At 36.3% G+C, this 24646-nt stretch overlaps 1 protein-coding gene across 16 annotated transcripts in view; it reads right to left on the reverse strand.

The window, feature by feature from the left end:
- The window catches only part of R3HDM1 (R3H domain containing 1), a 201029-nt gene that overhangs the window by 12738 nt on the left and 163645 nt on the right, over positions 1-24646 (reverse strand). For all 16 annotated transcript variants that reach the window (XM_029934656.1, XM_029934659.1, XM_029934655.1 and 13 more), the window contains 2 exons: positions 4160-4263; positions 1974-2146 (listed from right to left, as the gene is read on the reverse strand). In XM_029934656.1, coding sequence (XP_029790516.1) covers positions 1974-2146; positions 4160-4263 — 277 coding nt within the window. The remainder of the gene's footprint in view (positions 1-1973; positions 2147-4159; positions 4264-24646) is intronic.

Here is a 24646-nt window from a genome sequence, read left to right on the forward strand (position 1 = left end):
TGTCTTTCTCAGTCTGACTTATTTCACGTAGCATAATACCCTATAGGTCCATCCATGTTGTCATCCTTTTAATGGTTGAGTACTGTTCCATCGTTTATATATACCACATTTCCCTTATCCATTGGTCTATCAATGTGCACCTTGGTTGCTTCCGAATCTTGGCTATTGTAATTAATGCTGCAATAAACACAGGCCCACTTAAATTTTTTTGAATTAATGCCTTCATTTTCCTTGGATAAATACCCAGTACAATTATTGGATAACATGGTATTTCTTTTATTAATATTTTGAAGAATGTCCATACTGTTTTCCACAGTGGCTGCACCAGTGTGCATTGTACCAACAGTGCATGCACATGGGCTCCTTTTTCTCCACATTGTCACCAATGCTTGAGAGAACGATTTTGGCCATTCTGACAGGGGTAAGGGGATAATTCACGGTGGTTTTAATTTGCATTTCCTTGATGAGTGATGTTGAGCATCTTTTCTGTGTGTTAGCTATCTGTATGTCTTCTTTGGAAAAATGCCATTTGAAGTTTTCTACCCCAGTTTTAAACTGGATTATTTTTGTCACTAAACTGCACTTCAGAAAGAGTTCTATGAATTTGTAGTACCACTGAGAATGAACAAGAGAGGTTATAACTGAATATCTCTGCCCATACTGCATATTATGAGTCTTCCTAAATTTTCACGATTACATAAATAAAAATTATTTTTGTATTTTCACCTGATTAATGGCCACTGGACATTTATAGTTTGTGAGATAGCCTACAAATGACCTTTGCCCATTTTATTCTGCTATGATTTAATCGTATGCCTTGAAATATTTCAGTTCATCTTAAAAATTTTTTTTAATGTTTATTTTGAGAGAGAGAGAGAACACACATGGGGAGCAGCAGGGAGAGAGGGAGAAAGAATCCCACAGACTCTGAGAGAGAGAGCGTGCGCCAGAGGGTGTGTGCACATGGGGGGGGGAGAGAGAGAGAGAGAGAGAGACAGACAGACAGACAGACAGAGAGAGAGAGAGAGAATCTGCCCTATCAGCATAGAGTCCAACCAGGGGCTCCATCTCACAAACAGTAAGATCATGACCCGAGCAGAAATCAAGAGCCAGGCTCTTAACCTCCTGAGTCACCCAGGTGTACCTAATCTATCCACTTTAAATTCCCCCCAAACCTTTTCATAATGTTCTTGACATGTGATGATTTTCTTTATGATCCATTATTTCAGTGGGATTTCAAAATGGTGACTTTTAAATTCTACCATTGCTTTTACGTTTATTAACTGAATTTCTTCTACAATAAAGAGTGTTCTGCATCAATCTTCTGGTTACACTAATAGTTCAAATGGAAAAGGTAGGAAAATGACTTAATTTTCTTCACCAAATTTTAGATCTAGTATATCTTCTGATTTTTTAAATTAAAACATTTCAAATATGCAAAAATTGAAAAATAATATTTCCACATTGAAAGTAATATTGGGGATATGGACTATGTTCAAACTTCTTTGCTAATCTGAGAAGATTTCAAATTCAAAGTCAATCTTATGTGTCTAAATTGCTTAATGATTTTTATTTTCTTTATGTTCTGTTAATGTTTACTAAACATTTTTAAAAGAGCACAAATGGGAGAGGGGCAGAGACAGAGGAGGACAGAGGATCCAAAGCAGGCTCTGTCTGACAGAGCCTAATGGGGGGCTCAAACTCATGAACCATGAGATAATGACCTGAGCCGAAGTCTGACATTCCCCAAAGTTTTTTTTAAAAGTTTATTTGAGAGAGTGCCTGTGCATGCAGGCGAGCGAGCAGAGAATGGGCAGAGAGAGAATCCAAGCAGTGCAGAGCCCGACATGAGGATTGAACCCATAAACCTTGAGATCATGACCTAAGCCAAAACCAAGAGTCAGACACTTAAACGACTGGGTCACCTAGCTCCCCAAAAGGTCTTTAAAATTATAATAAAAGAAGCATCTTACCTGAACAATATTCTCTACATTGCTAAATTCCACACACTTCTGCCCTCTCTGGTGATCGCAGAAATATTTGTTTTGTTTCCACTGTGGGGGTGAGTGGGCGCGAGACTGTGGATTGTTTGGTACACTGAGCTGCATCATCACCATTCCTCCACCAGGGGGCGGAGGTGGCACAGCTGGAAATCAGAGTTGAGACACTGCAATAAGGATACTGAACGAACTAGCTGGTAGCAATAAACACTAAGAAAATGCCAATAATTTTACATTTCTGAGCAAAACCTTATTATCCTATATACAAGTCATACTTAAGCTCCAGAACTTCATGCCGCAGCGTTGTGTGTTTAAAAAGACATTAAAATGGGACTCTGTAGGCCTAAACATCTCAGTTATTGTAAAAATTAACAGGTCTGCAGTTACTCAGGGAAGTCTAAATACCTACTACAGGACCAAGCAGAGGGTGGCATAACTGAGACATTACCTATAAAAGTGAATGATTGCTAAAATGGATTAATTTAAAAACTGGCATTATTTTAAATACACAGAGAAGAAAAAGTTTGACATGTGGTAATCAGAAAACCCAATTTTTGTACTCTGAAATGTCCTGACTCTGGGGAAAATACTTAACTCTTCTATTGTATGTTTTTTCCGAAAGAGGCAGCGAGGAAGACCTCCTTGGCTAACTTTAAAAGCTGTAATGATCACATGTATGTATAAACACTGTTAATTGTATAGTAGAGATAAGTAGACTATGGTATGTCTCCCTGTCTGACTGACTTCTGTTTAGTACTAGTCTGCAGCAGTGCTAGTATTAGGCACGCACCCCTTCCGCGTAAGGTAAGGCAGGATTCTTATGCCCCTAGGGCCATAGTTTACATTACAATAACCAAAATGGGTGTTTCCAGTTCCCTGGAAAGAGAGCCAACCTGACTGGCTAGGCAAACCAGAGACGGCTGACTCCTTAGGGACACCTCAACCACAGCAGCCCATTTTGGATGCACACCATTATTTATTTAATAATCATTTATGGTTTCTGTTTCTCAGAGATTACATATGTCAAGAAATCCTTATAGTAAAAGATGGTGTCATGACAAAGGATTGTTTCAGACACTACAGCAGCAGAGAAAAGCAGCAATGAACTGTGTATTGAGTCCTAGGGAAGACCTTGTAGAAGAGGGATTTCTGACTCCCAAACTTTAAGGACAGCAGAATTTCTGGCAAACAGATGGTGGAGGAGCATTCCAAGCAGAGGGAGGAACTGAAAGAAAAATATCTTTGGCATGAAAAAGCATGGTACATTCTGGAAGCACAGTTTTGTGTGACCTGAACATGTAAGTATAAATAGGAAGGTTACTAGCTAGGGAGTTTAGAGGGAGAATCTACCCACGCACATTTCTAACTCAGAGGCATGACAAAGAGACTTGTTTCAGGAAAATATTTCTTGAACAGTGTGTGTGTGTGTGTGTGTGTGTGTGTGTGCGCGCGTGCGTGCTTGGGAGGAGGTAAATTCGGTGTGGAGGAAATGTGAAATCAGTACAACACTTAAGAGAATGCTGCAAACAAGATGTGAAAAGAACTGGTGGAGATGTGAAAAGAAAAGCAGCAGTGGGGAAGGAAAGAAGGTAGGAGATTTGAGGAAATGGTAATGGCATGAATGTGGAAAGAGACAATATAAGAGAGTTGATTATGACTTTTAAAACTGTTCTGGTCCCTAGAGAGAAGGCCAGGTAAGGGATGCAGGAAGAGGGAAAACCAGTAAGTCTAAAGTGCCTTTGATACAATGGGTAGGGGTGCCAGGTAGGCAGTTGGCTATATGGATCTCTTCTCAGCTGAAATAAGATGTGGGAGTTGCTGGTGAAAAAGCAGCTGTTGAAGCCTAGAAGGTGGGCGGATCACCTAGGAAGAGCAGAAGAGTAAGGGGAGATTCCAGAGAACACCATTATTTACAAGGCAGGGAAAGAAGCAGAATCTGAAGAAAAGAAACAGGACAACAGTGTTGTAGTAGTAACACACAAAAAAGGAATAAGGGGATGGGAACCATTAACTCTGAGTTTGCATGGCATCCTAAATATCTTGGGTATATCTCAGCACAGAAGTTAAAAATCCTGTTCTAGAAATGCCTCAGGAACTTAATTTAATTATTTATGAAATGGACAAATCATTACCTTTTTTTTTTCCAATTATATTCATACCTGCACATTGGTGGCTTTGAAGCTGCTGGGAATTGCATGGTGAAGTAGTTCGAGGAAACTGTACTTGTTCTGATCCTGGATGTTGCAAGTAACTTACTGATGAGCTACGGGGGAAAATTGAACAAACACAAAAACACAGCACAGTGAGATGGAGATGGTTGTAAAGATTCTTGGAATGAAACAATCCTATATATTTATTTAAATAAGTTATTTCCCACCCAAATTGGTTAGGGGTAAAAGTAAAATCTACTTCTATTCTCTATGAGTCAAAAACAAATACTTTTTGGATAAAAAAAATCTCTTTATGTTTATGACAGTTATACTGATTTTTTTTTAAAGCCTAGAAAACAACCACTCCTAATTTCACTGCTCTTACTCTTTTACAACTTATTCTAAATATGAATTTTTTGTTCAAATAATTATTTAAGAAATAAGAAAAATAACTAACTTTTACAAAATGAAAAAGTAATTTATTTGGCTCTCACTAAGCTATATTTTAGAAATATGTTGTTTGACAATAATGCGATTCAGAAAAAAATGTTTCTTGCTCACAATTGGTACTAAGAATAAAGGATATAGTAAAATATAATTCTAACATATTCTAACATAGATACTGAAAAAATAGAGGCTTTTGGTATAAAACTATTCAGTTATTGCTGCAATTCTCAAGTTAATTTTTGAGACTCAAACTAATATGGGATTTGTTACAATATCTTTAATCTTAACTTATATATAAACCCTATTAATTACCAGTCTTTTTAAATCATCTAAATAAGCTTTCCTTAGCATAATTTCTTAATCTAGCTTTAACAAGTTTTTGCATTAAAAATACTTTAGATCCAACTACTTAATTATAAAGACTATAGGGAGATGTGTTAAACACCATGATGACACAATCAGTAAAATCCAGACTATGGGACATTCAGCAAGACAAATGTGTAAAAACATAAACAATATTTGTAGGGTGGTTAGAATTATAATTACCAACTAGATATTTGATATAATTAAGAAGTTATCTATTAAAAATTAACTTTAGTTATTTTGAGAGAGGGGAGAGAGAGAGAGAGAAAGAGGGAGAGAGACAAAGAGGGAGCATCTCAAGCAGACTCCATGTGGGGCTTGAACTCATGAGCCATGAGATCACGGCCTGAGCTGAAATCAACAGTCAGACACTTAACCAACCGAGCTGCTCAGGCACCTCCTTAATTATTAAGATTTTTAATGTGAATCTGTATTGCAGTTCTGTGGGATTAAAAAAAATCTTGTAGGGATTCCTATACTGAAACAGTCATGAATGAAATGGTAGGATATCTGAATTTACTGCAAAATAACATGGGAAGAGGACGAAGCAGAGCTTTAAAAGAAATAGGTGAGTGTTACAGAAGTTACTGGTACATGGAGTTCAGTGCACTTTAGTTTACATTTATGTGCATTAAAAATTTTCTGTAATAAAAAGTTAAAAATGATTCCCTAATTTTCCAATTACTAAAAAGTCATAATTTTTTTTTTTTTTAAGTGGCAGTAACTCATTGTGTTTCAAAAAACAAGAAAAAGGAAAGGGATATAAAGAGAGGATTTCACAAAAGGTGATCCTGGACCATATGACAAAATGTAAAAACAGTACTTCCTGAAGTTGATGTTAACTATGATCAGGATCCATTATATGAATCTCAGTTAAGCTCTGGAAGTAACACAGCTTAGGACATGGTTTGGAAACTTGCTGCTATTGGGAGAATAAAAAATTTCACCAAAAGGTGGAAAGATTTTTATATTCTGTTCTAAGTGGGATAAATACCCTCTTGGGCTGTGCAGTACTCTTCACGCTGATCTTGCTCACTAAGCACCTTCTAACGGTTTACCTAAGTTCTGAGGCCCATGAGTGACAGGAAGCCACGCAGAGCAGGGAGAATATTCAGGTCACTGAGATGAGCAGTACATCCCACACGACCAAACTACAGTTGCCATTCCACTTCATCACTATAGTGGGTTTTAGTTTTACACAGTATAAATCGGTTTTCTAGTCTTAGATTATTCCTTAGGTAAATTATAAAAGTGAGTTCCAAGACTAATTTTCCCCAAAAGACATGAAGATACTTCATGGGACACAGACTGGCTCTCTTAAATTTCTTAAATGCTCTATTTTCATTTACCATCTAATCTGTCTTCTACAAAAGCAGAACTAGAACACGTCAAAAAGAAAAGAAAAAAAGGGAGTCAGCTTTTTAAATACCACTCTCATATTAAAAATACAAACAAATATTGGGGCACCGGGGTAGCTCAGTTGGTTAGGTGTCTGACTCTGGCTCAGGCATGACCTTCTGGTTCGTGAGTTCAAGCCCCGCGTCAGGCTTTGTGCGAACAGCTCAGAGCCTGAAGCCTGCTTCAGATTCTCTCTCTCTCTCTCTCTCTCTCAGAAATAAATATAAAAAAAAAAGAAAAAGAAAAAAAGAGCACTACTTTCTTTCCGTCCTCTTAAGAAACAAACAAACAAATATTTATTGCATGCTTGGGTGGCTCAGTTGGTTAAGTATCTTGACTTCAGCTGAGGTCATCTCACAGTCTACGAGTTCGAGACCTGCACTGGGCTCTGTGCTGACAGCTCAGAGCCTGGAGTCTGCTTCAGATTTTGTGTCTCCCTCTCTCTCTGCCCCGCTCCCACTCATGCTTGCATTCTCTCTCTCAAAAATAAAAAAATACTAAAAAATACAAATATTTATATATCAGAAAGGAAAAATCATTTTGTCATAACTTCAAAAAATTTTTCCTTTGGAAGTATAAAAAATACTCCTTTGGTAAAATCTCCTATAAACAGAAAGGGGACTTTTAAAAGTAAAACACCAGGCCTAGTCCGTATAGAACTCTATCACTGAATAGGAAAATAAAACATCAATCCCATTAATCCCTCTGGTCCCAAATTTCCTGAAAACTATCAAGGGAAATTAAAACTAATAGTATCAACTTTCAAAGGTACTAGAGTTCACTGCAATGAAAACTGGCCTTGCCACTTAACAGCAACTGCTTTGCTACACTTTTAAGGAGCTGCCCTTCCCACTCTAGTGACAGCCAGGTCAAACTGCTACAAAACTCGCTCTACAGGATCAGTGGAGATTGATAAAGGACACAAGTATCAAAAAAGATTTCTTTTTTGGGGTTTTCTATAACGTTCTACTTATTCTTACAATGTTAAATGGTAATTCCATAGAGGTAATACCTCTATGGAAGAGGTTAAAATTTGTTTCTGCATTCTTACTATATTTTGGAATCAAAGCTATGGTGGAAAAAATGATGAAACATATTTTTAAAATTGAAGACCTATTATAGTCTACCAAAGTGTGAAGACTTCTTAAAAATGACATAAAACTCTTTATAAATGGATGAAATTGACCCTTTAGGGGTTACTCCTGTGTTTTGGATTAGATCATGGGAAGCTAGATGATACACTGTGAGTGGAAACTAATACTTGTTATTAAGATGTACACTACATATTCTTGCAAATTCGTGATGTTACACTGCTACTTAAAAAAGTTTTTTAAAAAAATGTTTACTTATTTTTGAAGGAGAGAGAGACAGATCAGGAGCAGGGGAAGAACAGAGAGAGAGGAAGACATAGAATCCGAAGGAGGTTCTACCTCTGAGCTGTCAGCACAGAGCCTGATGCAGAGCTCAATCTCACAAATTGTGAGATGATGACCTGAGCTGAAGTTGGATGCTTAACTGACTGAGACACCCAGGTGCCCCTTTATTTATTTATTTTTTATTTGAGAGAGAGAGAGAGAGAGAGAGAGAGAGCGAGCGCACGAGAGAGAGAGAGCGGGAGCATGTGCATGAGTGGGGGAGGTGCAGAGGAAGAAAGGGGGAGAGAGAATCTTAAGCAGAGGCTCCATGCTCAGTGCAGAACCTGATGCAGTGCTCAATCCCCTGACCCTGGGATCATGACCTGAACAAAAATTAAGAGCTAAACACTCAAATGACTGAGCCACCCAGGTGTCCCACTTTGCTATCTTTTTTAATGGCTCTTGACATTTAATACTTGACACAGTGGAAAGAACCATGTATTTGAGTGTCAGAAGGCAGCAGGAGTTTGAGTTCAAATTCCATTTATCAGTAGTCTGTCTTTGTTTCAGTCTTTTAATCTTTTAAACATTTTTATTCATTATTGAGAGACAGAGAGAAACAGAGCATGAGAATGGGAGGGGCTGAGAGAGGGGGAGACACAGAATCTGAAGCAGGCTCCAGGCTCTGAGCTGTCAGCACAGAGCCCGATGCAGGGCTCGAACCCACAAACTGAGATCATGACCTGAGCTGAAGTTGGACACTCAACTGACTGAGCCCCCAAGCGCCCCTTATACTATGTCTTTGAACGTCATCTCTCTCATCAATAAATGTGTGATTAATACTTACTTTACTGAATTATGATGAAAGACTTGACCAAATAACTCAAAATACAGTGGAATACAAAAATGTACATTTTTACTAATGATCAAAGAGCCAATTAAAATGAGATATGTTTCTTTTTATGAAACATGAAACAATAAAAACAAGTCAGTACCTAGAAGGATGTACTAAGCACCTTACGAACAATACATCCTTTGACCTATTAATTCCCCTCTAAGTACTCTACGCCAAGAAAGAAATTAAAAATGCTCGCTAAATGGTTCAATACACTGGAAAAAAAATGAATATGACCTATATGTTCTTTTTAACATATATGAAAAGAAAAAAGACTGAGAGGAAAACATGAATGTGACAACAACAATCAACTTGGGGTTGTGGGAACATAGCCGATTCTTGACAATTTATATTATTTGGTATTTTCCAAAAGGCATGCGTACATTTAGTAAGTATAAAAAATGAACACTAAAAATATCCTATGAAAACTGCCTGAAAAGTGTGATTTTTAAATGTTATTTTAAGGATTTAATTTCAACGACTGATCTGAATCTCCTCCAGAACTCCTCAGCAGATGTCAGAGCCCAGCCATCTGGAAGCAGTTACACTGATCCTGGGCAACATAAACCTTCATTCATTTGAGGGTCAGCCACTCAGCGGGACTTGCTGTCTCTAGAAGAAAATACTAGCTTTCTGCCTTATAACCTTTCTGCCAGTCAAAGTGACTTCTAGCTTACATACTTCTGTGATGACACTACCTATTCAGGACAATATAAGTGAAACTCTCAGCTAATTAGAATCTCAACAAACTATATGCTCAATTAAGAAAAATAAATGTCAAATAAAATACTTACTGTACAATGTTTTAGGTTTTTCCTTAAACGCAAACAACCAATTTTCCTTAGCTTTCTGGTTAAATATTCATATTTATATAAATACTTGTTTATAGCTCATCTATTCTCAAATGTAAAATACTTCTAAAACCCGAAAAGACTACGAAATAAAGAAAATATTTAAAGGACAAAACAAAAATGGGATAAGGCCACCTGAGATAAAATTGTTGCTTTCACTGAGCACTGAATCTAGCTTGGTGTTTCCTGGCAGCTAAGACAAAACAGTGAACCTAGAGGATTATAAAACTCTGCCAGGATGATAAAACAAAAAAGCATTTACGCCTCTGGCAGGTGCTGGATTACAGACATATCATAACTATATTCTATGATGAATTTAAAGCATGGAGTTAATTATAGAAGAATCTAGTCTTCTGATATGAGAAACAGTTCATATTTTACTAGGAAACTGATGGCTTCGGGTGAAAACTGAGAGGATTATTTATTATTAAATAAATAGGTAAGCTGTGAAAGTACCTGCAGTCAGGGCTAACATTTTCCTTAAATATGAACTTTGAATTTTCCAAGTACTGGTTTGAGAGCCAAAATCCACTATCATATTTCAGATGAAAGATACCTTTGGCCTGAGCACTATAAGTGCAGCTATTATCAAACACAGTGAACCATAAATATATCTCTGGTACTCTTGGGAGAATGACTGATTTTGAGAAGGACCAGATTCTGACTGACCCACTAGGAGGAACTAGCTGTCATTAAGCAGCTGTGTTACTGGACCTATTGGATACATCACTTTAGAAGCTCAGTGAAGTAGCGAAAAACCTCTGCTAAACAATAATTTAGCTTTATTACATTGATCTTAAGCTGTTCTTTCTGGTAATAATTTAGCTACTTATTAAGTTTGCTCCCTGAGGGAATCTATAATTTGCCATTGACACCAAGAATGATGCTGATATACCTGTGGGATAACTAAAGAACAAGCATCCTGTTCTGCAAATAGTTTCATAAAGTCTTTAAAGTATACTTTCAAAAGATGGGAAGGTAGAATAGCCTAGTTTCTTATTTTAAAAAAAAAAATCCCATTTTAAAGTAATCTTTATATTCAATGTAGGGCTCAAAGGTATAATCCCCAAACAAGAGTGGCATGCTTTACTTCCTTTCTCCTAATTGATATAAAAAGCAACTATGTAAAGGCACCTGGGTGGCTCAGTTGATTAAGCCTCTGACTTCAGCTCAAGTCATAACCTTGTGGTTTGTGAGTTCAAGCCCCACATCAGGCTCTGTGCTGACAGCTCAGAGCCTGGAGCATGCTTCCGATTCTGTGTCTCCCTCTCTCTCTGCCTCTCCCCCACTGTCTCTCAAAAATAAATAAATGTTTAAAAATTTTAAAAAAGTAATGATAGAATACCTAATAATTTTAAAGTGCATATGGAATATTCTGTAGGGTAGACCACAGGCTAGGACATGAAACAACCTCAACAAATTTAAAAGGGCAGAAATAATACAAAGTATGTTTCCAACCACAATGGAATGAGATTACTATTGAATACTGAAAACGAACCAAGGGTTGAAGGGGGAGGGGAGGGGGAAAAGAGGTGGTGGTAATGGAGGAGGGTACCTGTGGGGAAGAGCACTGGGTGTTATATGAAAACCAATTGGACAATAAACTATTAAAAAAATAAAATAAAATTTAAACTGAAAAGTAAAAATAAAAAAAAAGAAATCAATAGGAAAAAATTTGGGACATAAGCAAATAAGTGAAAATTAACATAATCCTAAATTATCAATGGGACAAAGAAGAAATAAAAAAGGTGACCATAAGATACATGACAGTGAAGACACAACATAGTAAAAGAGGCAACTAAAGCAGTGCTTGAGGGAAACTAATAGCTGTAAATGCCTATTTCAAGAAAGAAGAATGTTCTCAAATCAGTAATCTACATTTCTATCTGAAGACAAAGGGCTGGGAAAGGAAGAGCAAACCAAATCTAAAGCAAGTAGAAGAAAGTAAATAATAAAGACGGCAGCAGAAATAAATAAAATACAGAATAGAAAAATAAGAAAAAATTCAAACCCTAAATATTGTTCACTGAACTGACCAATAAAAACGGACAAACTTTTTGTTAGACTGATCAAGAAAATAAAAGAGAGAAAACTCAAATTATCAGAATCAGAAATAAGTAGGGGAGATTACTACTGGATCTACAAAAATAAAAAGGATAATAAAGGAATACTATGAAAAATGTATACCAACATATTAGATCAAATTCCTAGAAATAGATAACTACCAAAATCGATTCAAGGAGATATAATCCAAATAGACTTAAAACAAATGGAAGGCAGCTATGCTCACCACTATACTACCAATGCTGCCCTAGACCTAAAACAAATGGAGACCAAAGTAGTAATAATAAAAACCCTTATACACACAAAAGCTCCAGAACAGAAGCATTCACCAATGAATTCTATCAAACGTATAAAGAATTAACAACAATTTTTCATAAAATCTTCCAAAAAATAGAACACTTCTCAACTCATTCTATGAGGCTAATATTACCCCAATACTAAAATCAGACAAAGGTATCACAAGATAACAACAGACCATAATTACTTATGAATGTAGATGCAAAAATCATTAAGATACTATTAAAGTGAACCTAGCAATCCATGAAAAAAATTATACACCATGACTCAGCAAAATCCATTAATGGAATATATCATTATTAATAGAAGAAAAACCAAGAATCATATGATCATCTTAACAGGTGCAGAAAAAATAGGTGCACAAAATCTAATACTCTTCCATAATAAAAATATTCAACAGACTAGGAGTAGAAAAGATTTCTCAACTTGATATGGAGTATCTGTGGAAAAAAAAACCATAGCTAACATCACACTTAAGGTGGAAGACAGGCATGCTAAGCGAAATAAGTCAGGCAGAGAAGGACAGAAACCATATGTTTGCACTCATAGGTCTAACAGTAGAACAGGAGAAACCTAATGGAGGACCAGGGGGAGGGGAAGAGAGAAAGAGAGTTGGAGAGAGAGGGACACAAAACCTGAGAGACTACTGAATACTGAAAAAACGAACCGAGGGTTAAAGGTGGGGGGAAGAGGTGGTGGTGATGGAGGAGGGCACTTGTGGGGAAGAGCACTGGGTGTTATATGGAAACCAATTTGACAATAAACTATTTTTAAAAAAAGGTGGAAGACAGGGTGCTCTCCTGCTAAAATCATAAACAAGGATGTCTGTGCCCACTATTTGTACTGAACATTGTACTGAGGTTCTAGCCAGAGAAATCAGGCAAGAAAATAAAACAAAAGGTATCTAGATAGAAAAAGAAGCAAAACTGTATCTTGACAGATGACATGATCTTGTATATAGAAAATCCTAAAAAATCCATGAAAAAAATATAACTAGTAAAATGAGTGCAACTATGCTGTAGGATACAATGTAAATACAAAACACAAATATATAAAATATTAACTGTATTTCCATACATTTCTAATGAATGATCTAAATAAAATTAAAACAATTCTATTTATAGTATTATTTATTTTTTATTTTATTTTTTTAATAGTTTAATGTCAAATTGGTTTCAATAAAACATCCAGTGCTCTTCCCCACAAGTGCCCTCCATTACCACCCCCCCCCCAACCCTCGGTTTGGTTCCTTTTTCAATATTCAACAGTCTCTCAGGTTTTGCGTCCCTCTCTCTCCCCCACTCTTTCCCCCTTCTCCTCCCCATGGTCCTCGATTAGGTTTCTCCTGTTCGACCTATGAGTGCAAACAAAAAGATGAAATATTTAGGTATAAATTTAATAAAAGAAATATAAAATTAACTCAAAACTACAGAAACTGTTGAAAGAAATAAAATAACTGAATAATTGGAAAACATCCCATGTTCATGGAAGGGAAGACTTAACATAGTTAAGATGCCAATACTCCAGATTAATCTATAGAATTCAACACAATTCCCATCAGAATTTCAATTGATTTCTTTGTAAACATTGACAAACTAATGATAAAATTCATATAAAAATGCAAAAGACCCAGAGAAGCCAAAACAATCTTGATAAAGATAAAAGTTGGAGGACTCACATATCCCAATTTCAAACTTTCATCAAAACAATGTGACACTGGCAGAGGACTGACATACAGATTAAAAGACTAGCATTGAGAAACAAATTCAGACACCTAGGATCATACGATGTATGTATGTATGTATGTATGTATGTATGTATGTATGTATGTAGTACGCACACGTTGGAAGGGGCAGAGAGAGGGAGAGAGAATCCCGAGCAGGCTGCATGCTTAGCACAGAGCCCAGTGTGGGGCTCGATCTCAAAACCTGAGCTGAAATCAAGAGTCAGAAGTTCAACTGACTGAGCCACCCAGAAGCCCCTACGATCATCTGATTTTTGATAAGAGTGCCAAAATCATTCAATGGGGACTTTGCAACAAATTGTGCTAGGGAAACTTGATCACCATGTGCAAGAAGACTGTAGTTAGATCTGGTCTCATACCATATAAAAAAAATTAACTAAAAATGGATAAAAAGTTTAAATGTCAGAGTTAAAACTATAAAAATTTTAGAAGAAAATCCAGACATGAATCTTTGAGATCTAAGAGTTGTTAATGAATTATTTGACTTGACACCAAAAGCATGAACAACAAAATAAACTGAACTTCATCAAAATTAAAAACTTTTATACTTGAAAGTACTGTAACAATAAAGTGAACTGACAACTCAAAATGGGAGAAAATATTTCCTAAGTCATAAATCTATTAAGAGACTTGTATTAGAATACAGGAAGAACTCTTACAATTCAGTAATAAAAAGATACATAACACAATTATATTGGGTAAAGGATCTGAATAGACATTTTCCAAGGAAGATATAGAAATGGCTAATAAGCACACAAAAAGATAATCAATATCATTAGTCATCAGGGAAATAAAAATCCAAATCACAATGTGACATTACTAGAATGGCTACAATAAACAAGTCAAACAATTAACAAGTGCTGGCAAGGATGCAGCGAAATTAAATCACTCATGCAGTGCTTATGGGAAAGTAAAATGGTGTGGCTGCTTTGGAAAAGTCTGACAGTTCCTCAAATGATTAAACAGAGTCACCATATAATCTTACTAACTAGGAGCATGTGGCTGGCACAATTGGTAGAGCATGAGACTCTTGATCTTGTGGTTGTGAGTTTGAGCCCCTGGTTGGGTGTAGAGATTACCTAAAATAAACTTTAAAAAATGCACAAACTAATGTTTATAGCAGTCCTGTGTGGAGCCAACCCAAATGTCCATCAACTGACAAATGGATAAACAGTGTGGTAGATCTATGCAATGGAACATGAGCATTATTATTCAGCTGTGAAAGTAGTGAACTACTGATGCATGCTAACATGGAGGAGCCTTAAAAACAGTATGCTGCATGAAAGCAGCTAGTCACAAAAGACTACCTATGATTCCATTCAAATGAAATATCTGTAACAGGGAAATCTATAGAGACAGAAAGTAAATTAGTGGCTGGGAGATGGTGGTGGTGGTGGTAGTGTCAGAGGATGACAGCTAAAGAGTATGGTTTCTTTCCTGTTATTTTCATCAGTCTATTCACATTAAAAAATTTAATTGTGGTAAAATACATGTGACTTACAATTCACCATCTTAACCATTTTTCAGGGTATAGTTCAGTGCCATTAAGTACAGTCACATTATTGTACACTCATTACCACTGTCCATCTTTAGTACTCTTTTCAACTTGCAAAACAAACTGTACTCCATGAATGCCAGCTCCCCACTCCTTCTCTCCCCAGCCCCTGGCAACCACCATTCTACTTTCTGTTTCTAGAAAAACATTCTACTTTGTTTCTATGACTATTCTAGGTAACTCATACAAGTAGAATCATACAACACTTGTCCCTCTGTAACTGTCTTATTTCATACAGCATACTGTCTTTAAGATTCATCCATGACGTAGTGTGTCATAATCTCCCTTTTTTAAGGGTGATATCCTAGAGTACGTACAACCTACATTGATTTATTGATGGACACTTGCTTTTTTTTCCACCTCAGGGTTTCTTTCTAAGGAGATAAAAATGTTCTAAAATTGATTGTGGTGACAGTTGTGTATTTGTGAATATACTAAAAAGTACACTTTGAGCAGGTGAATTGTATAGTATGTGAACTTTATCTCAAGAAGAGTGTTGCAAATAAGATAAATAAGAAATGACAGAATGAACAAAAATGGTGTATACATAAAAAGTATTCATAAAGTAGTTCTATCACACAAAGTCACCCAAAAGAGGATTGATGACTTAAGGAATAACACGGGAAATTCTAAACAAAAATGTTATTGTCATCATCTTCTCTTCATGATTTTGCACATCATGATTTATTTCAAATTATTACTTTTTTTAAGGGAGACAAGGACTAAGTGTATTCTTCTCAAGCAGTAATTAATTCATTTGAAAAGCAAGTCCCATATCTGGTATAGCTTTTAGGGGCTATGAAAGATGCTATCTTTGAAAATTTATGAACAGTTGGCAAGGGGTGCTAGAAGTCATTTAGTTTTCTGCCTTTTTAAAGTATCTGATGTCTTATTGTCAATGGCAGTTAAGAAATCTGCCTGAACTTATTACTTAGTATGCATGGCTATGTTACCCCAAAGAGGCTGTAATTAATCAACACAATCCATTTGGGGACTGTAGTAGTCTGAGTATCACACATTTAATTCTTCTGAATTATAAAGACTGAAGCAGTTAACACACAACAAACACTTTGAAACTCTTTGGTCCCAATGTCTGACTTAACATATGTGCCAACTAAGCAAATTTCATTATAAATGTAGACCAAACTTAATTAGCCCAGCAGAATATAGGACATTGATAGTTTAACTATTCAAAAGTTAGGGCAACTGGGTAGCTTAGTTGGTTAAGCATCCAACTTTGGCTCAGGTCATGATCTCATCATGGCTTGTGAGTTTGAGGATTCTGTAGGGCTCTGTGCTAAAGCTCAGAGCCTGGAGCCTGCTTCGGATTCTGTGTCTCCCTCTCTCTCCACCCCACCCCTGCCTCCAATCTGTCTCTCACAAAAATCAACATTAAAAAAATTTTAAAACACTATTCAAAAGTTATTCCTTATTTCCTTGGCCTTAAAAACTTTTAAAACTGAAGTATAGTTGACAATGTTACATTAGTTTCAGACATACAAGAGTGATTCACCTTCTCTATGTTATGCTACTTTCACCACAAGTGTAGCCATACACAAGTCACCACATAATGTTAAAATACCACTGACTATACTCTTAATGCTCTACAATTTCTTTTGGATCTTTTTTGTTAGATTTTCCTATTAACAGCACTGTTGGAAACTTGTTTTGCAGCAATTTTAATTTTGGGAGTGGATTAAATATGTGGTAGACTTTGAGAGATATAATTAGAGAATAAAAAAGTACAGCAGTTTTGTATTTTGCTAAATGTCATCAGACTGATTTACAGAAGTGGGCTTTTCATATGCCTGGCAACCAGCAATGTCCGTCTTTATGCAGAATACTTTAACTGTTTTATCCTCCATTTGTTGTTAACGTTGCTTTAATTCTCATTTCTTAAGATTGTTGGTGAGTAAACATTTTCTTACCGGTGGTAATTTACTATTAGTTTCTGTCAACTGAATGAACTATTTATCTCCATGAATTGTTTGTTGAGTTTCACTGTTCCTATTCTAGTACAGAAGTGATAAAAGCATTTTATATAATAAGCTTTCATAGACATATTTGTTACATTTCCCCACATCCTGCTGCTTTCCTTCTGAAATCTCTTAATGTAACTGCACTGGATCTTTACATTAAAAAACCTTCCAATATTTATCTACTCTTTGACAATGTACTTACTATCTTAAATCCTAAATCAGTGGGTAAAAAAACAGCCACGAGGAAAGATTTTCACAAACTCCTTTCCGTACCTATCCCCTAACAGAACTGAACTCGCTACTCTGTGTTTCCTCTATTTCCCACCTTTACCTACGGCTAACGTGCTTCAGTTGGAATGCTGGCTCTCCCCCTCCTTCCGGACCCTACAACTCTTCCTCTTTGTCCTGCAGGGGTGTAGCTTTCTACTGTCTTTCCCTTCAATATACAAACACTTCTTTTTCCAATAAGAAAAGGACATTCTTTCTTGACCTCCTTTCCCCTCCCATATACTATCTCAATTCAAGGTTCCCTTTTATGAAAGCAATTCTCCTCAAAAGTTGTCTCGATTTCCTCAACTCTCATTCATTTGGCTTTTTATCTCCTAAAGTCTTCCCCCATAGTTAAGTCTCTCTTCAAGTGCTTTTATTATGTTTTTTGGGGGTTTGAAATATATATATATATATAATATATTTGAGTGGCCACAAATGTTATACAGTTCAAAGAGTTATAAAATGAACCACCATTTGAATAAAGACACAAAACACCACTAGTATCTTAGAAGCCCCCATACCTTCCCCTGCATGCACCTCTAACTGTTGTATAGTTGTGCTCTGAACAAATACACAATAAGACATTTATCCATTCTATCTGGGTGGCTGCTACAAACATTAATGTACAGGTCTCTGGTACACATCTGTTAAGGTTTTAAGGTAGAGGCTGGAACATTTTTTCTGCAAAGGACCACCTAGCATACACAGTTAGGCTCTGTGGGATATACAGACAGCACTGCTTATTCTTCTTGATTTTTTAAAATTATCTTTACAAATTTAAAAACCATTCTTAGCTTGAATAATATTTGGGTTCTGGGACACTACTGGCTTCTTTATTAAGGTATAAACCTAGTAGCAAAAATTGCTCAACCACAGGGTGTGCAAAACTTCAACATCAAAGATGTTTAGTTTCTCTCCATGTTTGTTTTCTGCATAAAGGTTTTACATCTATTTTGTTGGAATTCTTTTCAGGCATTTACTTTCTTAAAAGCTTTAAAAAATTATTTATGGCTCTGTTAAATGCACTGTAGTATATATTTTTCCTTAAAAATACGTATTTTTGAAGGAGAGAGAGAGAGGGAGGGAGGGAGGTGAGGAGAATAGAGAGAGGGAGGCACAGATTCTGAAATGGGCTTCAGGCTCTGAGCTGTCAGCACAGAGCCTGACACAGGGCTTGAACTCATGAACCACAAGAACATGATGTAAGCTGAAGTTGGTCACTTAGCTGACTGAGCCACTCAGGCACCCCCCAAAATACTTATTTTTAAAGATGTGTTTTGCAGCTTTTCTCTTCATTTTAAATAAAACTGGTCTTTGCTCACACTATTAGAAAAGAAGATCAAGATAATTTTTTACAGCTTTAAGGAGGTATAACTGATGGAAAATAAACTGCGCATTAAGGGTATTATTTGATGAGCTGTGACATGTGTAAATATCACGAAACCATCACTAACCCCAGAAGTTGACTTATGCCCCATTTGTAGTTCCTTCCTCCTTCCCCATCAACTAACTCCCTGTTACCTGTTAGGCTGCATTTTCTAGAGTTTCATATATATGGAATCATGTAGTATATACCTTTGTCTGGCTTTTCTCCACTCAGGGTAATTAAGAGATTCATCTATGTTGTATATATCAATAGTTCATTCTTTTTATTGGTAAGTGATATGTCACTGATGAATGTAACACAAATTGTTTAACCATTCAGTTGTTGCTGGACATTTGGGTTGGTTCCAGTTTTCATTTCTCTTGGTTAAATAAATTCCACCTAGAAGTGGAATAGTTGGGTCACATAGTAGGTTTAACTTTTTGAACAAAATTTCCCAGGGTGTGTTTCTGTTTTAACTGGGGTTTGAGAATTCTTGATGACTTTCCATATAGTTCTTTCTAAGATCCTCAATTTTTTGAGACAGTTATACTGCTTGACTTTTTATTTTTATTCTTTTGTACGGGGGCCAGTTTCCATCAGACATTTTCTTTCTGTCTGAAAGACTTCAACAATTCTTGTGGTGCAGGTCAGTTGTGATTCAGTTTTTGTACATTTGGAATTGTCTTCATTTCAGCTTTGTTTCTAAAAAATAAATTTACTGGTATAACTCTAGCTTATTTCTTTCATTACTTCAAATACAGATGTTGTGGCACTGTCTTCTGGTTTGCATGGTTTCTAGCAAGAAGTCTGCTGCCGTTCATACCTCTGTTCACCTTTATGTAATGTCTTTTTTTCTCTGGCTGCTTTTATGATTTTCTCTTTACCACTTTTTTTTTTTTTTTAGAAGTTTTTTCCTTCATGTTCTTTTTCTTGGAGATTGTTGAACTTTTTCTGGAACTGTGGGTTTATAATTTTTATCAGATAAAAAATTTTCAGCTATTACTTATTCACATATATTTTTTTGTTCTATCCTTTTCTCTCTTTTGAGGATGCCAATTACACATGTATTAGGCCCCTTTAGGAGCACTGATGCTCGATTCATTTTTTTCCCTCTCTGATTTTTATATTAACATTATTTTGCAATCAGCTTCAATTAGCTGGTATTTCTCTTCATTACTAGCCTTAGTTTCCTACTTCTTTCCAAACTTGGTAACTTTTGATTTGATGGCAAGCATTGTAACTTTAATCTTGCTGAGCGTTGGATATTCTTGTGTTTTTTAACAATATTTGCCCTGAGTCACATTTAAGTTACCCAGAGATCATCTGATTCTTTTGAGTCTTGCTTTTCTTGAGGAATGACCAGGGCAGCCTTTAATCTCAGGCTAATGTTCCCCCACTACTGAGACAGTGTCCTTTTAGGTGCTCTACTCTATGTCTTATGTATCATAAGGTTTTGGCACTCTGGCTGGTAGGAATATAAACTATTCCCATCCTTGTGTGAACTCCAGGGATTGTCCTGCCTGCTCCTGGCCTTGAATGGACTTTGTACATAAAAGCACTAGGCAGGAATCTATTAGACTCAAAAGGGTCCCTCTGTAGATCTCCAAGGCCTTCTCTTGGTAGTCTCTTCTCTTCAGCACTTTGTCCTGTAAACTCTAGCCACCTTGGCTTCCTTGCACCTAACTCCATCTCCTTAATTTAGAGAGCAGCTCTGCATGGGCCTCCCCTCCTTGAGTGGTGGCTAGAAAATTCTCGCTAGGCAGCAAGCTAGGACACTGATGAGACTCATTTTATTTTCCTTCTCTCAGGATTTACTGTCCCTCACTGTCTAAAGAAAACTTGCTTTGTATATATAAATATTTTAAGTTTATTTGAGAGAGAGTGTGCAAGTAGAGGAGGGGGTAGAAAGAGAAGAGAGAGAGAACCTGCCCTCCGCGCTCCCCCCCCCCACTCCACACTGCCTGTGTGGAAGGGCTTGAACTCATAAACTGTGAGATCATGACCTGAGCTGAAACCAAGAGTTGGATGTGTAACTGACTGAGTCACCCAGGCACCCCTATTTTTAAGTTAAGGCAGGAGAATAAATCCCAATACCCATCTCAGCTAGAAATGGAAGACAGGAGGGTGAAGATTCTTAAGATCATTACATCAATGTACCTCATACTCTTTCCAAAACTATTAAGTAAAATACAAAATCAGCACACTCAAGCCACAGAAATCATTCACAAAATAAAATACACAGGATACGCCAGAGGGGTATTTCTAAGACAAACCTCTTCCACTTCCTAAACTTGGCCTATCTCAGGGGACTGTGTGTTATCTAGGTTACTTATGGCCTGGAGGAATACCAAATAAAATGGAAAGCCATTCCAAATCTTGGGCTGTGCAGAACATCACCGGGTTTTTAGAAACAACTTGGAAAAGCTTAAAACTTACACAGGGAAGAAAGCAGTGAAAATCTAATGATTCAAAAAGTAGGCAGGGAAGATTAAGATACTTACTTTTCCCCTAAAATGTAAAAAATACATTTTTAATCCAAATTTCTCCTTTATACAAGTTCTTCCCTTAAAAAAGTACTAACTATTTTTGAATAAATACTCTGGACCTTTTATACATAAGACTTCATGAACTGTCTAAACTTGTCATTTCCTTCTCAGAGTTCTGTAATCTACTACATACTGTCTGGAAGGCTGCAAATGACCTCTTGTTACATCCAGTGTCTTCTCTAATGGTTTTCATCCTCCCTAACTACACCTATTAATTGTTGAAATCTTGTATTTTGGCTTCCCTATTCCTCTCTTCCTGTGCAGCCAGCCTTCATTTCATTGGTTTCCTATTAGTCTTTCCTACTGCTGGCTATTAATTATCTAGTCTAAGTATTGGCAAACTATGGCCACTAGGCCAATTATGACTCTGTGCCAAGAATGATTGTTACTGATAAACATTTGCAATCAAGTGGATAGAAAACACTCACTTTGAGCCTTAATGAAGTGAAATGTTATCTCCCTACTTAGAGCAATTCTATTCATCTCATCAGAAGGCCTGTATTTTAAAAAACAATTGTCCTCAATTATTATTGTATTTTGGATTTTGTCAAAATTTCTTTGGAAATCTATTTTATTTCTTATACAAATATCTAAAATAGTATTAACAATTTTATATTTTTGCCTTTAAAGCCCCAAATACTTCCTTTCTGGCCTGTTACAGATAAGTTTGTTGACTCTACATCTAGTACATATTTTTAAGTAAATGATATCCAAATAATAATTACACTAATTCCCAACTCTAACACTGAAAAACATTTAAAAAATATTTACTTATTTTTGGGAGAGCACAATCAAGAGAAGGCAGAGAGAGGGTAATGAGGATCTGAAGCAGGCTCTGTGCTGACAGGCTGCCAGCAGCAAGTCCAATGTGGACATAACCTGTGCTGCAGTCAGACACTCAACAGACTACGCCCAGGTACCCCGCCAACCCTGACATTCTACTGTTGCTAGTGAAACATTTTCCATCAAAATATCTGAAATTTTAAACCTCACTTAAAATATTATCAAATATTTGTATCTTCTTTCAAAGGCCTCCTAGATGTATCCCCTTCCGAATGGGACCATCACAGGCAAGGATCCTGCCACTTGAGGTTTGTATTAGGGGACCCTTCTGCTTGAGGTCTTGGCTTAAATCAAATCTATCTCAGCAACTGCTACTGAACTAATTAAAAACAACAACAGGGGTGCTTGGGTGGCTCAGTTTGTGGAGTGTCTGACTTTAGCTCAGGTCATGATCTCACATGATTTGTGAGTTTGAACCCTGCATCAGGCTCTGTGTCTCCCTTTCTCTCTACCCCTCCCCTACTCATACTCTGCCTCTCTGTCAAAAATAAATAAAACATTAAAAAGAAAACCCAACAACGTACTAAGCTTAAACACAAATTCCATAGCCTGATCTCTTATAAGCTGGTTTTTGTCTATTCTAACCTAACAGAAATGATCCAGATACTCTGTGGAAAGACATTTAAAAGTAATATTTTATTAAAAAAGCAAGCTGGAGAATAAAAAATTTATGAAAGTAATTCCACATATGCAAAAATAAATTAACAGTAACACAAATAAAAACATTTCTAACCTCTCAACAAAAACAACGATGCTCCCTTTCTAAACCACAAGTTTTTCACGTATCTACCTAAAGGAAGTAGAAGTGTTAGAAAGGTTCACACCGAAGTCTAAACAGTGATTATTTTGGTGAATAGTAACTGCTTTGCACAAAGGGCAATGGGGAAGGCAGAAATTAAGAAGTTTATACCATGTATTTTTATATGATTTAATTTGTAAGTCAAAGTTGATGAATAATGCAATTAAAATAGGTACACTGTTTAAAATACATAATTCCTAGTAAAGTTTACATATTATGTATGTACTGAGAAGTGACCTGAGAAGTACACCAAAATTTAACTGATTCTAAGAGTTGACTGTAATTGATCTGCTTTTTCACATTTAAAAAATTAATATTTATATTTGAGAAAGAGAGACAGACATACAGAATGTGGAGAGGGAGACACAGAATCTAAAGCAGGCTCCAGGCTCTGAGCTGTTAGCACAGAGCCCGACACAGGACTTGACCTCATGAACTGTGAGATCATGACCTGAGCCAAAATCGGACACTTAACTGACTGAGCCACCCAGGCACCTTGCTTTTTCACACTCTTTTATGTTTTGAAACACTTTATATTTTGAAAATTTCTATAATGACTACGTATCATATATGTAATCAGAGATAAAGACTGTTTCAAAGACAAAATACAGATGTAGGAGAAATATTCTGGGTATTTGTCAACAGAAACCCACTGAGAGAGAATGAGGAAGAGCCATAATGTGTAAAATGAAGAGATTTTTGCATGAGAGGTTAGCTTTCCTCCTCATTCTTTATAGGTAACTATTAAATATTATTATTCTAAATCTAAAATATTAACACGAGTCATTTTGAACTCACAAAAATATGAAAAAGTTATAGCATCTTCTTTCCTTCCCATTTAACATTTTGTCAATGAAACTTAATTCACTAATAAATTTTGCTAATAAATACATGCTTACAAAAATAGTAAAAGGCATATTTTACATTCAGTGAAGAGAAAACGAATGTTGTGGAAAGTGAATGTTTGAGCCTCCCAAATCATTTTCTTATTACATTTTATTTCTCTAGGCTAGGAGTTAACTTCCTAGTTAATGACAAAAACATAATACCAAAAGATATGGTTCAAAATGAGACTTTGTTACCATCAGTTATGTCAAAGGATGGCTGAGGCAAACGAAAAGGTTAAAATGTGGAATCAGAAGTTTAGGAGAAATAAAACGAATCCAAGACAGGTTCCAGAAGCAGGACAAAGGGGATACCACAGGAATATTAGGATATAAAAATGGGGAAAAACAGACTCTGGGGAAGAAAAAGGGAGAAGACCTAAGAGGAGTTTTTCTTTTTCATCATTTCATAAAGATACTGAGAAGCATTTTTTAGCAAGTTCTGAAAAATAAAGGTTACGGTCTCTTCAAGTTTCTCTCTGTGTATGCTAGCCCTTTGAGAGGACAGATCAAAAACAAAGTAAGTATAGTTTCCTTTTGAGTTTCAAGATAAAAATGAGAAATGAAAGGTAAAACAGGAGGGAAAAAATCCATCAAAATGAGGGCATTTTAAAGATATTATCCAACTAGCTTGCCACTTCTGAAGACACTGCAGGAATGGATTTTCTCTTCATACCAAAAACTGAGAGAAATCCCACGATTGGTTGTAAAACTAGCTTCTCTGACCACTACATGGCTTGCTGAAAATGACAAAACGTAACTTGTAATTTTCACAGTATACATAACAGAATCTAATCCAAATAAAAAATCACCTCAGTGATAACTGAAAGATTGAGCTGA

Source organism: Suricata suricatta, chromosome 3 (assembly GCF_006229205.1).
Source record: "Suricata suricatta isolate VVHF042 chromosome 3, meerkat_22Aug2017_6uvM2_HiC, whole genome shotgun sequence".
Classification (NCBI taxonomy): domain Eukaryota; kingdom Metazoa; phylum Chordata; class Mammalia; order Carnivora; family Herpestidae; genus Suricata; species Suricata suricatta.